Source organism: Malaclemys terrapin, chromosome 3 (genome assembly GCF_027887155.1).
Source record: "Malaclemys terrapin pileata isolate rMalTer1 chromosome 3, rMalTer1.hap1, whole genome shotgun sequence".
NCBI classification, from domain to species: domain Eukaryota; kingdom Metazoa; phylum Chordata; order Testudines; family Emydidae; genus Malaclemys; species Malaclemys terrapin.
Genome location: NC_071507.1, coordinates 117,054,835 through 117,075,280, shown reverse-complemented (window position 1 = coordinate 117,075,280; position 20,446 = coordinate 117,054,835). Strand labels below are relative to the sequence as shown.

Sequence of the window (20,446 nt, the reverse complement as noted above, 5' to 3'; positions counted from 1 at the left end):
CATCCTGTCCATCTCTACAAGCAAGCTGCCACAATGGGTCAGAAAAACAGAACACTCAAGAAGAGACTAACCCAAGGAAAACCTTCCAAAGACCTCTCATGGATTGGTGAGAGAAAGTTAACTAAGACACTCACAAGGGATTAGATACTGTATAAAACTCTTGTAATGATTTTACTGGCATATGGAAATATTATTGTAACTTATTTAACAGTTTCTCCTGGATTTAAGATTCTTAATATTCAGAATTTGCCTGTCTCAAGACAGCTCCTTAAATGGCTTCTATTAAATAACTGACTCAAACACTTTCTTCAATGTCACAGGATTTAGTTAAAATTGCTTACTTTGCCTAATTAAAAAATGTCTGGCTATTATTAATAACCAACAATATCCACCTTTCCTTAAAAAAAATATTTTGCCTATTTATAAACCTTCTTAGTTACTTAAGGATGTCCTAAGACTGGCTTCAGGATAATTTTGGAAAATAAGACATTGGTCTCAAGTTACCAAGAGAAAAGTGCCCCATCAAAGGCAGCCTCATTCTCAGAGATGAAATCTCTGCTCAAAGATCTCCACAGAACATCATATAGAAGAGAATGTAATGCAAATAATCAATTTATCAGTTATGTTCTGTCACTTGTGTTGTTTTATGTTTCACTTCCTTTCTTTAATAATAAAATAGCCACGGTGAATAATTGTGATTATTTTGCTTGGTCTCAATCATGCGATTCTTACGGTGTGTAAAGAATCCCTTTGACTAAAATAGTGGGAGTTGCATGCCTGAGTTTAGATTAGTAAGAGCTGGCCTACAATTTCTTGTTTCTAAATATTTTTAATACTTTTTAAAATAAAATCACTTGCCGTCCAACAATTTAAAATTACCCCTTTCCAGCTCACAAGATCCTTTACCAACAGGATTTGTGTAAAAACAATGATTATGGAAGTGAAAAGCAAAACAGAAGCAATTTCTAGTATACAGTAGTATTTACCACAGAGGCTTACTCACTGCACAATGCTTTTAAATGATCTTTTCTCTCATTCCTGCATCCTATAAAGTGTGGTACAAGGGAACCAGGACCTAAGTTTCTCAGTAATCAAACAGTGATTATACAAATCTTGGTTCTCTAATTAAAATCATAGAATATCAGGGTTGGAAGGGTCCGCAGGAGGTCATCTAGTCCAACCCCCTGCTCAAAGCAGGACAAATCCCCTGCTAAATCATCCCAGCCAGAGCTTTGTCAAGCCTGACCTTAAAAACCTCTAAGGAAGAAGATTCCACCACCTCCCTAGGTAACCCATTTCAGTGCTTCACCACCCCCTAGTGAAAAAGTTTCTCCTAATATCCAACCTACATCTCCCACACTGGCCACCCCCACTGGCCACTATAATCCCTCTGCTCTAACTAGCACCTCTACTTAGAATTTATCAATGTGTTAAACAAAAAAGAAAAAAATATTAACTACAAACAAGCAAAACAAGAAATGCATGTAAAATTGCTACAAAGTTGCTTAGTGCCAAACTGGGGCATAAGCGGCATGGTAACACAGGGATGCAAAACACCCCCTTACTTTCCTATACCAGCTACTTCTTGTATTGCTACACAGGTAGCAGCACAAAAGGGGAAGCAAGCTCAACACAGCCACTACATCCATTTCCTTTGCAAGTGGGAGCAAGACATAGGTGGAATTTTGATCCTGGTCCACCAATTTGCCACCAGAGCAGCTATGTTGGTGTGGTGGGGAGCATATGCTGTGGCAGGGATAGATCTGTCATGATATACTCCACCCCAAAGCAGTGGGGAGACCAAAATGGAGACTGATTCCATGCTCCTCACAATGAGCTATATCATAAGCTGATGATTTAGCCCTTGTTTTGTAAGTACTTTTAAATAACTTTCCAGGGCCGCCCAGAGGGGTGGGGGGCAAGTGGGGCAATATGCCCCAGGCCCTGGGCCCCACAGGGGCCCTCAGCCCCATGTCTGATGCTCCCCCGCCACGGGCCCCTCCCCTTCTTCCCCCAGCGCCTCAGCGCGCCACCGCGCAGGAGCAGTCCTGGAAGTGCTGCAGCGTGGCGTGGCTCCAGTGGGACCTGAGATCCGCCTCCTCCCGCTGAGCCAGAGTGGTAAAGGAGCGGGCCTGCGACGTGAGCGCCGGTCCCGCTGGAGTCACGCCACTGTAGTGCTGTCGAGGGCAGCTCGTGGACAGCAGCGCATGCTGAGGCTCTGAGAGAGGGGAGAGGCGGTGGTAAGTGGGATGGGGGGCCGGGTTCAGGGGAGCAACACAGGGTACATAAGGAAAGAAACCCCCTGGGAGGGAGCTGCCACCACCCCACCTGATGTGCCCAGAGAGACTACTTCTAGCCAGGGCCGGCTCCAGGCACCAGCTGATCAAGCACGTGCTTGGGGCGGTACCTTGTAAGGGGCGGCCAATCTTGGGGTGGCGGGGCGGTGCTCTTTTTTTTTTTTTTTTTTTTTCGGTTCAGCAGGGCAGCGCTGGGGGAGGTTGTTTTCCTTTTTGGTTTGGCGGGTCCTGTGCTTGATTCGGCGGGGCGGCGCTGCGCTGGGGGGGGGGGGAGGGGGGTTGTTAGGGCGGGGCAGCGATTTTTTTTTTTTTGCTTGGGGTGGCTAAAAAGTTAGAGCTGGCCGTGGGCACATGGAATGCCCCCGCCGTCCACGGTGGCAATTCGGCGCGCTGCTTGGGATGGCAAAAACAGTAAAGCTGGCCCTGCTTCTAGCCCTGCTTTCCCTGCCAGCTCAGGATTCCAGCACCCTGTCTTGCTGAGCCAGACACTCCTGCTCCAACAAAGACCCAGGGTCTGAATTACTTGCCCCAAAGCTGCAGGTTTACATGTCAGGAAAATTTCAGGGAGTAAAGACAAGAATTTTGGAAGAAAATGCCCGCCTATTTTTCTCCATGCAGCGCTCACATGCTGAACTTCTGTGGCACCCACACTATGGAAACCAGTGCAGAGGTAAAAACATATTTTGGAAATGTTCAGAAACTCTATAAAGTATTTGCTCTTAGCCCTGCGAGATGGAAAATTTTGCAGAACACTGTGAATACATCTTTTCACTCTGTATCTAAAACTAGGTGGAGCACAAGAGTTGATGTTGTTCGCCTTCTAATCAAAAATCACACAGGCATGCTGGAAAGTTTAATTAAAATTGAAGAGGAGCTTCATTTACCTCCCGAAATCCAGGCAGATGTGGACTGTTTGATTAAGTGGCCTAAGTCATTTGAATTTGTACTTCTTACTACAATATGGTTTAAAGTGCTTCATTGTATTGATGATAAGAACAAGGTCCTACAAAGTGCCAAATTAACAATGGAAGAGGGAGCTAAACACGTGAGCAACTTAGTAAAGGAAATTCAAACATTGAAAGATTCTTGGCCAATTTTTTTTGAAGAAGCCCAACAAGTCGCTTCAAGCCTCGGCATTGACGCAAAAATGAAAAGTGACTCAAGGATCCGGAAGAATAAGCGATTCTTTGACTACACAAGGGATGCAGACTATAAGTTTGACTCTCCCCACATTCAGTTCAAAGTACAGGTGTTCTTCCTGACAATGGATTTGCTTCTATCTGAGCTAAGAGGTCTTGGTGAAAGAATGGCTGAAGTCTCAAATTTATTTTCACCCATTTTGTGTCTGCCAGATAAAGTGGATGAATCTTCTATAGAAAATTTTGTTGACACTTTGGCCACAGCATATCCAAAAGACCTCCAGAGAGAAGATCTTAAAGAGGAACTTAGAATCTTTTACAAAATAAAAGAAGATTCCAACTTAAGAGTTGATGGACGTATAACCTCTGCACTTACACTTCTTAATGCTCTCTTCAAAAAAGAGTTGGAAAATGTGTTTCCACAGATTTGTATTTGTTTATGCCTACTAACAGTGTTGCCAGTGTCGGTAGCATCAGGAGAGCATGCATTTAGTAAGCTAACATTGATTAAAAATCGTTTGCGTTCAGCCACCGGGGAAGAAAGGCTGAACCATTTGCTCTCCTTGAGCATAGAATATGAAATGGCCAAAGACATAAGTTTTGACGACATTATGAATGAGTTCACCAAAATGAAAGCGAGGAAAAAAATTGCAGCTGTATAATTAATGTTCAGAACAATTTGTAAAAAAACGATTTCATAAGAAGCATTATGTAATTGCAATACATACCATTAAAACATTTAATGTTTTTAAATAATGTATTTGGTCTATTTTCAAATTATTAACATTTAATTTTTGAATGTATTTCACTGGTTATTTTTTACATTTCCAAATACATGTTACTATAGTATTGCAACTTTTTTTTATGGAAGGGGCCCCCGAAATTGCTTTGCCCCAAGCCCCCTGAATCCTCTGGGCAGCCCTGAACCTTTCAGCTGCTCCTGTTTCTTTTCCATCACCCTGTCAGCCAAGTTCACCCTCTTCCCTCGCTAGCAAATCAGATCATTTGACAGCTTGCTGATTGCGTGGAAATTAATCTGATTATTTTAAAATTATTAATTCTTTTTAACATAATACACAGCATTTACTTGAAGTATTTTAATTAAGTACTTTGCTTTTCAAAAGCCTGATTTTTACTGGAGTGGAGTACAGTCTTTCTTCCATGGTCAGGGATTCCATTGAAGCTCATTTCCTTGGTGAATGTACAGATGGTTGTTGAGTCCACCTGCTGATGCTTAGTCTTTTCAGGTGTCTTGCCAATGTACTGGTTATTTTGATTGGGAAGCAGAGCATTTTGTTCAACTATTTTGATCTATATTTTCACAATAATAAACAGGAAACATTCACCATATGTGTTTCTAAATCAAAATATGCTGCTTGCTTCTCCATCAGCATGGTATACAAGTTTTGTGCTTTTTATGTTTGTCATGGCAGTGGTTCTCTAATGATGCTAATCATTAAAGCTCATCACCATCTGGAATATTGCAGTGTCAACATAGAAACCTGATCTTTGTCCATCCCCAGAAGGAGGAAATCAATGACCAACGATACCAGTGGAGAAAAGGGAAAGTCCAGAACAGAATAGTGATTGGTGCCGCTATTAACTTTGAATAATGACTTCTTGAACAAGGGCTCAAACCATTACTTTGTTTAGAGGAAGCTGGCACCTTCACCTCCTAAAGTGAAGCATTAACAAAGAGAACATGGAGGTTGAATAAGGGGGTTGACTGCCATAGGTCATAGTTTGCAGATTCTTTAGAACATCTAAAACCACTATTAAAAAAAAACACCTGAATGAAACTCAGCCAGCCAGGATGGTATGTTTGTCTTGTTCCTGTTCTATAACTGCTCTCACAGACATAGCCAAACTCATCTTGAACCGGTCAATATTACCTGTGAACTAAGAGGAAAACTACCCATTGCAAGTAATGTGCAACTTTGTTTATCAAATCTACAAATCTATGAAATAAATCAAAATCTATATTTTAATATTTTAAATTAGATTTTAAATTCTCAATTCACCTTCTTTCTCCAAATCTTAAACTGGTGGCATGCTGTACAAACAATATTTGTGGAAATTAATGAAGGGTAGAGATCATCTTGGCAGCTGTTCAAGGTTTGGTATAAAATATCTTAAGATTTTATGGAAAAGACGGTTTCCCTCCCAGGCTTTATAATCCATCCAGGTGATATTCATGGCAGGAGGAACGCTAACTATAAGCCTACAATAATATAAATGAGCAAACCTTGAAAAGTCCTTCTAAAGAGGCAGCTATCAAAATAACAATCATCTGAAGGGAAAACGTTGTGATTCAAATGTTTTCAAGCTTCAGTAGGAGGATACTGCATAACTCTACACCTCTGAAACACACCTAATTCTGAATGGAAGCCACGTACATACAGAGGGAGTTAAAGTCCAATCCACTTCCCATTGGAGTCAATAGGAATTTTTCCACTGATTCCAATAGGAGCTGGAAAAGGCCTATATGTATCAGTACTTTTCTCTGGAGAACACTATACTTTTTTGCCCTGCTTGATGAAGAAATACAACTACAGTATAAATGAATGACAAGTGAAAAAAGGGTCATATAGTGAAGCTTCGAAAGAAAGGAGACTTCAGCAAGGGTAAAAACTGGAGGGGCATTCAATTGCTTTCTATTCCAAGTACGGTATTTAAAGCTATTATTCTAGATAGAATAAAGAAAGTGGTAGGGTCACAATTTCAACAAGAAAAGGTATTGTTCAAACAAGAGAAATCATGTATAGATCAAATAGTAACCCTATGTGTCATCATAGAACTGTTGATCAAATGGCATTTACCACTTTATATTGATTTTATAGATGTCCAAAAAGCCATATAGAGGATAAAACTGTTTTATGGAAGTTGTTGTGCCATTATGGAAATTTCCCTCAGAAATATGTGAACATCATTCAGAGCTTCTATGAAAATATGACGTGCTAAGTAATACAAAGCAGTGAACTGATTAAATCATTCAAGATTACTATAGGTGTCAGACAAGAATGTCTTATGTCACCTATGATCTTTTTTACTGGTAGGGGATTGGGTAATGAGAAAGACCACAGGGTCAGACAATGGACTGCCACACAAGTTAACAGGAGCTTGACTTTGCAGATTACATCAACTTGCTATACCATACTCACATAGACATGAAAGCTCCAATGTATGACCGCCAGGCCTCTGCAGAGTTAGTAAGGTTGAAAAATCAACACCAAGAAAACTAAAACCATGAGAATCAACACACAACACGGAACACCAACAGAAATTTCAGAGACTGACAAAGAAGAAGCCTGCTATTTCAAATATCTTGGCAACACTGTAAATACAATGGGTGGAACAGATGAAGACTTTAAAACCAGAAGAGTAAAAGCCAGACATGTTTGTAACTCTAAAGCCAATCTGGAGAAACAGAAATCTTTCCCTCCAAACTAAACTTTGAATATATAACACCACTATACAGTTGGTCTTACTATGTGGCACCGAAACTTGGAGACCTATTATGACCATATTATTTAAATTCCAAGTTTTCATTAACAGCTGCCTTAGACAAATTTTCAATATCAGATGGCTAGAAAAAAGTCACAAATAAACAACTCTGGAGAATGACTAAATAGAAACCAATAGGAAAGCAAATTACATAAAAACAATTGAGTTGGCTAGGACATAGATCAGCGGTGGGCAAACTACGGCCTACGGGACTGTCCTGCCCGACCCCCGAGTTCCTGGCCCGGGAGGCTAGCCCCCGGCCCCTCCCCCGCTGTTCTCCCTCCCCCGCAGCCTTAGCTCGCTTGCTCCACCGCCGGCGCAATGCTCTGGGCGGCGGGGCTGTGAGCGCCTGGGGCAGCACAGCTGCAGAGCCCAGCCTGACCCAGTGTTCTGTGCTATGTGGTGGCGGCAGTGTGGCCCGGCTCCGGCCAGGCGGCGCAGCTGTAGCACCGCCAGCCACCGGTGCTCCAGGCAGCACGGTAAGGGGACAGGAAGCAGGGGGGCTGGATAGAGAGCAGGGGAGATCAGGGCGGTGGTCAGGTGGCGCGGGTGTGGATGGCAGTCAGGGGAAAAACAGGGGGTTGAATGGGGGCAGGGGTTCCAGGGGGGCAGTCAGGAAGGAGGGGGGGTTGGATGGGGCGGCAGGGGGCAGTCAGGGGCAGGGGTTCTGGGGGCAGTCAGGGGACAGGGAGAAGGGGTGATTGGATGGGGCAGGGGTCTGGGGGGGGCGCGTCAGGAACAAGAGGAGGGATTGGATGGGGCAGCGGGGGTCCGGGAGCAGTCAGGGGACAGGGAGCGGGGGGGGTGGATGGGGCAGGGGTCCCGGGGGGGGCAGATAGGAGGTGTGGGCCACGCCATGACCCCCTCCCCTAACCGGTCCTCCAAACAATTTACAAAACCCGATGCGGCCCTCAAGCCAAAAAATTTGCCTGCCCCTGACACAGATGGAGGAAAGACCAGAATAACATAGCAGTAGAGGCCTTATACTGGAATTCCCAGGGCAAGAGACAATGATGTAGATGAAGGATAACATGAAAATGCACAAAAGAAACAGAACTGAAAGCTATCAGAATGACATGTGAACAAGCGAAGAATGCAGCAGGAGATCAGCAAAGATAGCAGGTAGTGGTGAAGGCCCTTTGTTCTTCATGGAAAACAGACATGAGAGAGGGGGAGAGAGAGAGAGAAATGAATGAGACTAAAATAAAATCAATACTGGAAATTCAGTTGTTTGGCAAAATAATATCTCTTTTCAGTCTGGAAAGTGTAGCTTTCCTTTAATCTGGTATCTAAAGAAAAAAACATTACTTTGAGAAAAACCTGTAGATCTTGGGTCTGTGTGTGCTGCAGAATATCTTGCTGAAGATGTTTGAACACAGATATACTCATATAGATCTGATAATCAGGACCAAGGAAAATACATGTAGCAATGTAGTGACAGATCTCACTCCAGTCCAAGTAATTCCAGAAACACTGAGATAGCCACTGCTGACAAATCTAGAAAAATACAAAAACAAATTTCTTACAGTAATTCAGTGATTAATTAATAACTTTTCTATACCACAAACCCCTTTTCCATACCAAGACCATCCCATGCCCACTTCTCATCCAGCCAGGATCTAGGCAGAACCCCTACCCAACCCATAAGTTGGTGGTCATGACTAACAGGCAGAGAACCCCAGCTTAATATATGCATTTAAAAATGATACACTACGTGGTTGGTATATTGAATAAAAAATATTATTTACCATAGTAACTGTGGTTCTTGAAGAGAGGCCTGTGTAGATCCCCACTCTTAAGAAAAGTGTGCCTCTACTGCACAAACCCAGAAGTTTGTAGCAAGCAGTGTCGGTCTTAAACTCTTCTTTTGTACTGGGATGTAAGAGCATAAAAGAGGTGTGGCTCCCAATGCCCTTTAGTCATTCCCATGTATTGAAGACTCCCTCACCTGAGGCTCTAAAGAAGGTACACAGGGAGTCTGAATTCCGATGGGCAACCATCTCAAAGAACTGCAGTTAGCACACTAAGGTCAGTAACTGTTTTCCTCCTTTGAGAACTTCCCATATGGCTCACAACTCTTGGCAGTTTAAAAAGAACAAGTGACTCTCCAGGAGGTGGTCAGAGAAGGATAAGATCAAAAATAATTAAAAGCCAGCTACTGGCTTCAGACAGGTTGGTCTCAATAGTGTCTGGGTTGGAACAATGCAAAAGTGATACATAACAGTGCTGTCCTAACCAACAAAGTCAATCCAACAAAACAAATTTACCCCACAAGTGAGAAAACCTCCAGATTAATTGTCCTAAACGTATTCTCTTCTTAACAACTATTGTTCTGCTAACAGGAAAAAGGGGTTTTGAAAAAGGATCACGAAGTGACCTTTGAAGTTTGGCCTCACTGCTTATGATGGTTAAAAAGAACTGAGGTGCAGCAGGGACCATGATCCTCATTTGATATCAATGGCCCTGAAATAATGCATGTACAACCCTGATGGACACTGCTATATAGAAGAACCCAATGCATGTATTTCAGTAATGCACATCTATACAGGCAATTGTTTAAGTTGAAACACAAATTTCAAAGTTTAATGACAGAAAAAATAAACTATTCTTTATGTATTGAATTTTCTTAAGATTTTTTTAAATGGCATGGATGTCTTTGAAGGTGTATTTAATGTGTGTTTCCCTTTAAATTAAAGAATTTCTGTGCCTTGTAAATGAATGGTAGGTCCTTCCCTGAGGCACCTTTGGATTTAATTGAATGGTATGGAAGACGCGGGCTTTAGCAGCTCTTGGTTTTTCCATTTCTAAATCACAATTTGTTGCTTAATCCCTTGAGTATAGCACACTTCATTTAGCTCTAGACCACAAATCCTTTGTTAATCAGTCCCTAAGTGTTTAAAAATATGCAGTAGCAGAAAGTACTGTGTTTCTAATTAGATTACAATGGCTATGCTTTGGAATGAGATTGCATTCAGTTGTGTATTCCTATTCACTGACATTTATATATGTTAAAGTTGCTTTCATAGTTAATTGAAACATTATTTTTTGCAATAAAATAACACAATAATGTAGCCAGAGGATGTGTGCTTATTACAGTAGTGTCCATTCTACGTGTTTCCATTAAAAACTTATTCTTGCTGTGGGTATTACCATGAATTGTGATAAAACTTGGCATACAAGTTATCTTATATATTTTTGTAAAGACAGATTATTTATTATTTTTAAAAGTGCAGTGTTTGTGAGAGTGATATTCCTGGAGGGAAAGCCTCTATTCCACTCAATAGCCTGCATTATTGCTGCTTGTGCAGTAGCTTTCTCCACACTGCCCCACAAATATGCCTCAGCCCTGACCCTGGAGGGACTGCATGAAGGCTAGTTCAATCTCCATGTTCATTCAGTCTTTAACATCACTGAGACTTCCAATAAGGATGTTAATGCCAATATTGATTTATTTAGTTAGTAGGTTGCTCAACTGCTCATCGCTGTAGTATTTCAACACCTCACGTACAATGCTTTTATCCACATAACACCGCTGTGGAGGTAGGGAAATATTACTACCTCCACTTAACAGATGGGGAAATGAAGAATAAAGAAATTAAGTAACTGATTTTCAGATGAGTTCAGCAGCAACAACTCTCATTGACTTGGGAATTCTTGATCTCAACACCTTTGATAATGAGGCCTTAAAGTGACTTGCTCAAGATTGCACAAGGAGGCTTTGAGACAGATGGGAAAAGAGCCCAGATCTCCTGAATCCCAGTCCAATGCTTTAATACACGACATTCATTCCCTTCATGTGAGCTTTTTTGTGATAAGAACATCTGTCCTGTAGGAACTAGAATCCAGTGGGAGTTGGGAATGCTCAGCATCTCTGAAACTCAGGCAATTAGCCTTTACTGGGACCAGATCCTGCTCACTATGCTCGTCTAAAGGAGGAGAAAAGGTGTGTTGTAAGGATATGTTCATTAACAGGTACTAACAACATATTTTTAATCCTAAACTGGACAAGGACAATTGACTTCAATGACAGCTGGATTAGGTCATGTGTGAACTGATGCCCTGTGCTATTACACTTCCTCCCCTTTCTTATTTTTAAAAAAATAGCCCGTTCCTTTCACTTTGAGAGGCAGCTTTTTCTTATATTTTAAATTTTATCCTTTATGGGTAAGACTGAGCACATAAGGAAGTAGAATCAAATTCAGACATTGTAAATCTTGATGAGTTCATGTTTTCTCTCTTTTAATCAATTCTTGCATCACATCCACACCCATTCCCATAAAGTACACACTTGGGCCCCCAAGTCTTGGCACAAAATGACCTTTTTAATGGGTTAAGCCCAGGGCGAAGAAGAGCCTGGGTGTTTGTTCATCCATAGCCTTGAGTAAATCTCTAGAAGCAACAGCACTTACATTGAACTTTACATCTTCAAAGCACGAGAGGACCTACGGTTGCTGTGTTTGAGTCGTATCTCAGCCTTAGTATTACATTAATATATGGATTTGGGTTTGCTTTTTCACCTAATTGAAATGATTGGTTGTGATATCAGGAACTTTAACTCCAATATAAGCTGACCTGTCTTATACCATACATCATACAAATGTACTACGGAATTTAAGACCCTACTGGAAATGACCGTTCCACTGAAATATTTTTACCCCTTATGATTCCATTAAAAAATCCAGCACATTTTGGTCAAGTTTTTGCATAAAACAGGAAGGGGCAGCTCCTCAGCTGAAGTTCCATTGAAGTCAACTGTTTTCCATTTTAAAACGTTTTAACTGTGTACTTTTAGTCCTAAACATAAAAATCTATATTAAAAAAACCTACATAACAATTTACTTTGTGTGGCTGAAGACTAAAACTTTATTCTTTAGTCGTTTTATTGTGGCTGGGTTTTATAGCTTGTTACGTAGCTGAGCCATAGTAGCTTCAACCTTTTCTGAATATCTTTGATTTTGTGGATTTAAGTCAAACATTTAACAATGCTTTAATATGCTTTTGTAAATTACCTGTGATGGAGTGAAACCAGACATGTGGAAAGCTGAAAAGACAAGTGGCAACTCAGCCTTCAGCAACATCTCAATGTAGTGAGCACTGCAAAAATAGATGGGGTGGATGCCAGATTCTGCTGTGTCAATAGGTAGGTGTACCTGACCAACAAAGCAAACAACAAATAATAATTGTTAGTTACTATAAAAGAAAATGTATGATTTTACTTTAAAAGACACTACTAAATAAGTAAATATTCTTTGGTACCAGAAGCAGGAGAAAAGTGTGGTAAAATGTGTGGAAAACTGTAAAGAGAGTAACTGTTACAAAAATGTTTACCGGCTATTTCTCTCGGTTGACAGCCCAATTCCTTATTACATATATGGTTTAATGAATGTTACCTTTGTGAGTAGGAAGTGTGATTCCCACCCCCCTCCGTTGAACAAGCAGACACACAGAGACTGTTTATAAATGAAGGAGCGGAGAATACGAGAGGGTTTCTTTTTGCAATTCTATATAGTGGGTAGAAAGTTGGATGGAGCTGTCATGATTTGCCCAGGTGTGGTGTGTGTATGTGGAGGAGAATATATATGGAGGGCAGGAGTGAAGTTCTCTTTGAATGGGAGAAGGGAATGAGAGGTTACCAGTGTGGAATGTTCTGGGTAGATGGATGTGTGGTTTGTAAGTAATGTGGTTTTGGCTTGGGGAAGATATGCATTCCTTTGAACTTTTCCTTCTTCCGCCTCTGGGTCTTGGCTCACAGGAGGTTGCATGTATACTACAATCTCCCACTCCATATAGGTGACACCTCAGTTGGGATTGAGAGTTACATAATGGGAAAGATTAAGATTTCTGTTTGGGGCAAGAAGGAGGTAGAGTTGGGTTCTGGATTGTACATGTTAATTTGTTGGAGCTAATTAACATTTAATGTGGGGATCTTTAGCCTAAAACTGCGTTATACTTTTGCCTGGATGTTCCACGCTTGTTAATATAGCTATGAAGATACCAAACTCCTCAGTACGGAGGATGATCAGCACAAACAAGACTCACAAAATGAAGCCAACCTTCTCAGTGCTGGAACAGCCACAGAACTGGACCAGGTGCTGTTCATATGGTATGTACTACAAGTGGGAATATACAAACACCCTCTTGAAAAAGAGCTAGAGAATCATCTAATAAACCCACAATTTTCTAGTGACTGACTATAGCTGATAGTTTAATTTACACCAGTTACAGAACCTGACAATGTACAATACCTAACCAAACAAAAAAGATTTTTTAAAATAGATGACATCATATTTAACGAAGGATGAAAATTATGGAGCTTGTGTAACTAGCTTGATTTAAATACCAGCCATTTGAAATATGGAATCATTTAGTACTTGGTCAGTACGGAAGTTTCTAATTACTAAAAGCATTTTAGTATTTTTCTGTACAACTCTGATATTTTGTGGTGTTTATTGATCTTATAATACAACAAAGCTAATAATCAAAACAATGAATTTGCACAGTATAATAATAATAAAAAAGGCCACTCAATAGTACCTTCTCCCTACACAAGGAATTTAACACAACTAATAAAGTTTATTTTACTGCCAACTTTAACATTCAATAACACTGCAATTACCATTAGTCTACCCGTTATTTCACTGCCTTTAAACAACCATTTGAACAAATGTCAAATCTATATTTTTCTGAGAGAATTTTTAAGGGACAAGCATTCACTTAGTGAATGTTAATGAAAAGTGAAACAACAACTCAGTGAAACTGATAAACATTCCTTTTAAAAATTTCAAAGCCACCTTTAAAAAGAAAAGCTTTTAAAGTCTTACAGAAACATGCAGTCTTCGCAGCCAGAGAAATGCTGAGATGAGAAGACTGGAAAATTGCTGAAGAAATGTTAATGTTTTCTCTCTCTCTCCTGACATTATCAGAAATACAGATGATGCAAACCAGTCATAGCCAGCATAACCTTCCTGCAGACAACCTGTAGGAGAACGTTAAGGAACTCTGACAAACAACCAACTATTGCTGGCATATAAAATAATCAGCTAAATTAAAAAAAAATTAAAATAGATTGTGAATCACAACAAATCAGGTACTGTAAAAAAAATGGGATTCTGAAAGTTAATATAACAATTCAAACAGAACAATGTCAAGATGTGTAGACCTAGAGTCCTATTGCAGCAGCTCCAGTGTTGCACCAGAGTAGCTACACTGAAGATGGTTTCTTCAACATAAAAAGTCCATTAAAGTTAAATCAACATAAAACTGGAGTAAAATTCACTGGGATAAATTAGGCCCCTAGACTTTGAACTATCTAATTTTCCTCTCCGCAAAGTCTACATAATTCTTCCATGACCCTTGGAAAAACAAAAACAAAAACACACAAACCTAGGTTCTTGTATGCTTATTTTAAGGTAACGCCAGTAGCCCAACACCCATAAGTACTTTTATAACACTAAACAAGTGTATGCATGCAATAAAGAGGAGGGTGGAAAAAAACATTTCAGTAAGAAAACAGGTTGCAGCTTCCAAACTTCCAAGGAGATATAAAACAATAGTAAACATAAAAAATTGAAAGGCTTTAAAAATGAAGTATATTTTGCCAGCATCCTTAAATATTTTATAAAATAATAAATCAAACACGTTACTAGGTAAGAGAGCCTGTCAAAGCATTTTTTTGTTTTGTGTTTCTTTTATACAAACAAGTAAAATTCACAATTATATGAAAAAATATTAGATCAAAACCTTAGTACAAATCAAATTATAATTACAGATGACTAAATGTTCAATATTAGTAATATTATCATCAATATTACAGAAGAAACTAGCAGACCTAATGGGGATCAGAGCTAATTGCTCTGGGCACTGTACAAGCATATTAAAAAACATGATTCTGCCCCGAAGAACTTAAAATCAAAACCAGACAAGACATGCAAGCAAGTTTAATAATTAAATGAAAGGGAAGGATGAAGATTACAGTCAAAGATCATACAGTTATTCTCTCAAGTTCACATTTTAGTGATAGAAAGGTTTCATAATAATGGATTTTTCTGTTGTGTGTGCACAAAATGTAATGAAAAATACTATGTAGCCTGCACCACTACCAGGAATTCAAAGAACACGATAAATTAAAAATTTCTTTGACAGTTCAACTGTCACTAATGTCTTGGTCAATCTAATTTGTGTCATCAAAAAAGGATACGAAGTGAGGACTGTACAGATGTTTGCTGTTGTTTCAGAAATTTGTCACAGTGCATTAACACCAGGCACAGATCATTTTCAGCACCATCTTTCAGCAAATTTAAATATTTACCATACCTAATAAAATAAAGTTTAAACAAACTTAGACATTTAAGTTTAAATAAAAGTAAAGCATAAAATGTCTATTCTTTAAAAACAAGAACACATTTTCCTGGATGCATTTAATATAGTTCTAGAATTTATGAAAAGTTAAGAACTCAGAGCCCTATATGTCATAAAGTGTATACTGTGGTTCGGACAGGGGACTCAATCTGGTGACAGTTCGGGAAGCAACTGGTGAACTGATCTAGATTTTATTGAAGGAGCACAACAGACATTCCTTACTAAGGGCTTGTCTACATTACCTGCTGGATCGATGGGCAGGGATCGATCCAGCAGGGGTCGATTTATCGCGTCTAGTCTACATGCGATAAATCGACCACCAAGCGCTCTCCCATCGACTCTGGTACTCCATCAAGGCGAGAGGTGCAGCCATCAACTTTCCGCAGTGAAGACACCATGGTAAGTAGATCTAAGTATGTTGATTTCAGCTATGTTATTCACGTAGTTGTGTAACTCAGATTGGACATCCCCCACCCCACCCCATCCCCGTAGTGTAGACCAGGCCTAAGGTTTGCAACCTATCATAGGAGTCTTATTATATCCACAGCTGTCCCTGGACATTCAGATTCCAGCAGTGGACAAAACTGTTTTGCTTTTTTTTTTTTCCAATCTGCACTGTGCTAGAAGGCCTCAACCATTTGTTTCAGACACAGACCTTGCTTCCATTATCCATTTCTTTGTGATTTCAAGATAAGACTATTGCAAAGTCTACAGATGAGGCAATTCTTTAAGATCATTTAGAAATTTAGGCCTCAAACCTTCACACACTTATGCAACCTTGCTCACATGAGCTGTCCTATTGACTTTAATAGGATTACACGTGTTTAAAGTTAAGCATGGATGTGATCCTTTGCAAGGTCAGGGTCTGAAATTCCTATAGAAAGTGGTGTAGAAATTTGGTAAAGAAATAATCTGCTTAATCTGCAGCATGGGAGATTTAGGTTAGATATTAGGAAAATATTTCTAATAGAAGGATAGTTAAGCATTGGAATACAGGGCTTTGGAGTGGAGCCCGGAGCAGCTCCGGAGCGGTGGAGCTGCAGGTTTTTGCCTGGAGCTGGAGAGGAGCTGGAGCACAGCTCCAAAGCCCTGTATGGAATAGGCTTCTAAGGGAGGCTGTGGAATCTCCATTGTTGGAGGTTTTTAAGAACAGGTTAGACAAGCATCTGTCAGAGACATTCTTTGTCCTGCCTCAGAGCAGGGGAATGGACTATATGACCTCTCGAGGTCCTCTCCAGCCCTATATTTCTATGATTCTATAATGTAATTTTAGCTGTAAATCTTGCTAAACAAGTTGCAATTAGCCCTTAGGACAATACTGAATAATAACCTATTTAATTTGTTGCAGATAATTTAATCATGTACTAATACCTTTTTCATCTTTAAAATAAGAATTCATTCGCTCAAAAATTATCTTTAGATTTAAATGGTACAAAACGTTGAGTTGATGGATTAAATATCATTAAAGTCATTGTAAAGAAATCAAACAAACTCTAGAAATACACAAGGGAAATATTTTAATACAATGTACCTGACTGTCATTTTAATGCCAAGCTGCTGCACAGATGAAAGGCTTTCATTCTTCACATTTGCATCATCAGCTAAAAACAAAAGAAAAAAGAAATATAAACATGTAAAAAGTCTGCATTATAATGATTTTAATTGAAAATGGATGAAAGTAATATTTTTACATATTTTAATGCCAAGTCTAGAACATTGTTTTGTATCTGAAGTGCTGTCAGTAATCTCTGCAAAGGTTATTACAGGAAACTATATACAACTGAACCCTCTGATTTTTTTCTAAAAAAGATGTCTGAAAACAAAAAGCAAGTATGTGCATGTTTCTCATGGTCACAACCAGCCTTCAGCACAACTAGAATGAACAACTAGTTGAGGCCCTACTTGTTGATACCTCCATTCTCAGCATAACATCCTCTCTATGGCAGGTGAAATAGACAAAACTGTAACTCCTTGCCCAATTGCCGTCCTTCCAGCAGTTTGAGACCTCACAAGTATAAAGCCAACCTTGTTTGCACATACAGTGTTGTAAATCTCACCAAATATATTAAAAATATTGAACTGAAAGGGATCTACAATTACTTTCATCATTTCTTAAAAATGTTTTTGTGGAAACAGACTAACATGGCTACCCCTCTGATACTTATTCATCATTTATTGTTCTGCGTGACTGTAATGTACACATCTACTTTAGGCATTCGATTAAAAAGCTGTAAAGTAGAGCAAAAAACTAATAAATCTGGTGCATTAAAACTAAGCATCCTCTATAAATGTTATTTTTTTACACATTTAAATCCTAAATGCAAAAGACCTAACAAAAGGATATTCTCTCACACACACATTATAATCAAAGACAAGTGTAGATTCCTCAGCAAACGATTAGCACATAATAAATGTTCTGAGTTGGAGGGGTCCAGAGTCAAACAGGTTCTGATTTTCATTTTCTAGTTTAATTTCTGTTCCTGGCTAGAAAGTACTAATAAATTTACACTAAGCAGGTTTTTGTCATCTATCCAGTGGATGGCATGATTCTCTTAATATTCGTGATTGTTTATATATCTCAGCAGAAACTAATATATACCATTTTCCCGGGATGGAAGTGATAATTCTGTGATGGATCAGATCACTTTCTAATTTGATGGGTATTTTCTCCCATCCCACTTGAACAGGCATAAGAAACTACACTAAAGGAGCTACTAGTACCAATTTAAGTGAGCTCTCTAGTTTCCTTGTTTGCATACAAGCCATGGACACCATTGTACTAAAGATAAAATATTTACAAGCTAGGGGAAGTGAAGCCCTGGCTGGAATGAAAAAGGTTAAGAAGACCAACTAAGAAAATAAGCCCTCCATTTGGATCAGAGGAAATAGATCAAAATGTTATTGAAAGAGTGAAGAAAACACAATACAGGAAAATTACATTTAATAAAGAAGAGACAGTTCAACAGTAGAACAGTGATAAGAAAACACAAGCTGTGTATTAAAACATTAATAAGATATAACCATCAAAGAACAAGGGTCATTAGAAACTGACCTTGTCCATCTGTGAAATATCATTTATAGGTAAGAAAAATCATTTGTCCTCTGAGCAAGACAAGGTCTTTCTCTAATGGGCTCTAAATAGCAAACCCACAACAATAGGAGGGAATTATTTTTCCAGGCACCCAAGTCAGAATGCCTTGTGTAATTAGGGCCAATGATAATATGAAAAATGACTGCATCACAGCCCAGAGTCTGAGACTCTTTTTCAATTTACAACTGTGAGTTATTATTATTGGTATTCAAAGAACATAATTGATTTCATTGATTTTATTTGCCTTTTATTCTCCATTGTCATAATTTCTTAGTTGCTGGAAATATTTTTCCCTTTATCATATTCCCTTTTATATTTTTCTCTGCATTTTAAAGGAAGATAAAATTAACATGGGGTTTGGATTTAATAATAATTCCACATTATATAGTACCTTGTCAAGCCAAAAACTCTTGCTTTTGTGTACTAGCATATCTGATGTAATCACAGCTCTGAACATAGTGCAGGTTAACTGCAAATCCAGCGCTAACAAAGGGAACATAAAAATTGTACTTTTCATCCTATGTAAAGAGTCATGACTTTTCATTTTTTCAATTAACGGACTGGAAATGAAGATTTAACAAAACAAAACAAAAATATTTAGAATCCAGAGGACTATCACCATCTACTTAAAAAACTGGAGCTATAAAACCTTAGTCTTCCTTTAAGATTACCTAAAAATTGTATGGGATACTTAAATATTGTAGATCACAATCCATGGACAACAGGTAGATTTTTGTTCTTGGGAAGAAAGATTGACTGTGATTGTAATGAAGTCCAAACTGTGTCTGATTCAATATGCACAATTTAATTTTCCACAAAACTGATCTGACAGACATTTATCAATAAAACTGTTATGTTTAACTGTCTTGAAACACTACGGTTTTCAACACTCAAGCCTCAAAAGATCAATTTTCCCAATAAGAACATGATTTCTCCTCAAACAAAAGGCAGAACATCTCTGAAATGTCAATTAAATGGAGAGGAGATACAGGATCTGTAATTAAACAGAAGAAAATAGGCTATAGTAGCATTTTCCCATATGTCGAACCCAGCAAAAGAATTAAACATAAGGGACAGATGCACTTTCCTCTCACCGTTCACAGGAAAAAAAGAATTATACTGAACATGTGTAATCCGATTTTTAAAAAGAATGAAATGTAAAATAGATGTTTCTTAATCCATGTAAAATGTCATGATTTGATGGATGTCAGGATTCCACACATACACCCTTTAAAAACTCATACTGAGAATAATATAATATATGGCAATAAAAAAGTCAAATAATCTTTCCCATTCTGCGACACAGACTGGACAATTTATTAGTAGGGGAGAGAGATTTTTGAAATATGTGTGTTACCTGCTCTTTGGATGAAAATACCCATTATTTAGTGCAATCCGGTTAATTAAAAAAATTAAATTTTCTTCAGAATATCTTTATGAACCAAGGACAAAAGTCATCCCTGGCAACGAATAGTTTAGCAACAACCAGAAAAGGGGATAAATTCTACAAGAGATTTTTTTCTGCCTTTTTTAAAATCTGAAAATATTTTTATCATCTGTACCCATCACATCTAATTTCCAAGAATACCATGTTGCCAAGTATCAGAGGGTAGCCGTGTTAGTCTGCATCCACAAAAACAACCTTAAAGACTAACAGGTTTATTTGGGCATAAGTTTTTGTGGGTAAAAACCCCCACTTCTTCAGATGCATAGAGTGACAATTACAGATACAGGCATAAATATACTGACACATGCAGAGAAGGCAGTTACCTTACAAGTGGAGAACCAGTGTTGACAGGGCCAATTCAATCAGGGTGGATGTGGTCCACTCCCAATAATTGATGAGGAGGTGTCAATACCAAGAGAGGGGAAAACTGCTTTTGTAGTGAGCCAGCCACTCCCAGTCCCTATTCAAGCCCAAATAATGGTGTTAAATTTGCAAATGAATTGTAGCTCTCCAGTTTCTCTTTGAAGTCTGTTTTTGGAGGCTTTTTTGTTGAAGGATGACTACTTTTAAATCTGTTATTGAATGTCCACACGAGGATGGACTACAAGCT

At 38.9% G+C, this 20,446-nt stretch overlaps 1 protein-coding gene across 8 annotated transcripts in view; it reads right to left on the bottom strand.

Moving 5' to 3' along the window:
* The window catches only part of TBC1D32 (TBC1 domain family member 32), a 167,106-nt gene that overhangs the window by 16,349 nt on the left and 130,311 nt on the right, over positions 1-20,446 (bottom strand). For all 8 annotated transcript variants that reach the window (XM_054023051.1, XM_054023052.1, XM_054023057.1 and 5 more), the window contains 5 exons: positions 16,830-16,899; positions 15,138-15,253; positions 13,762-13,916; positions 11,950-12,090; positions 8,249-8,437 (listed from right to left, as the gene is read on the bottom strand). In XM_054023051.1, the coding sequence (XP_053879026.1) occupies positions 8,249-8,437; positions 11,950-12,090; positions 13,762-13,916; positions 15,138-15,253; positions 16,830-16,899 (671 nt within the window). The remainder of the gene's footprint in view (positions 1-8,248; positions 8,438-11,949; positions 12,091-13,761; positions 13,917-15,137; positions 15,254-16,829; positions 16,900-20,446) is intronic.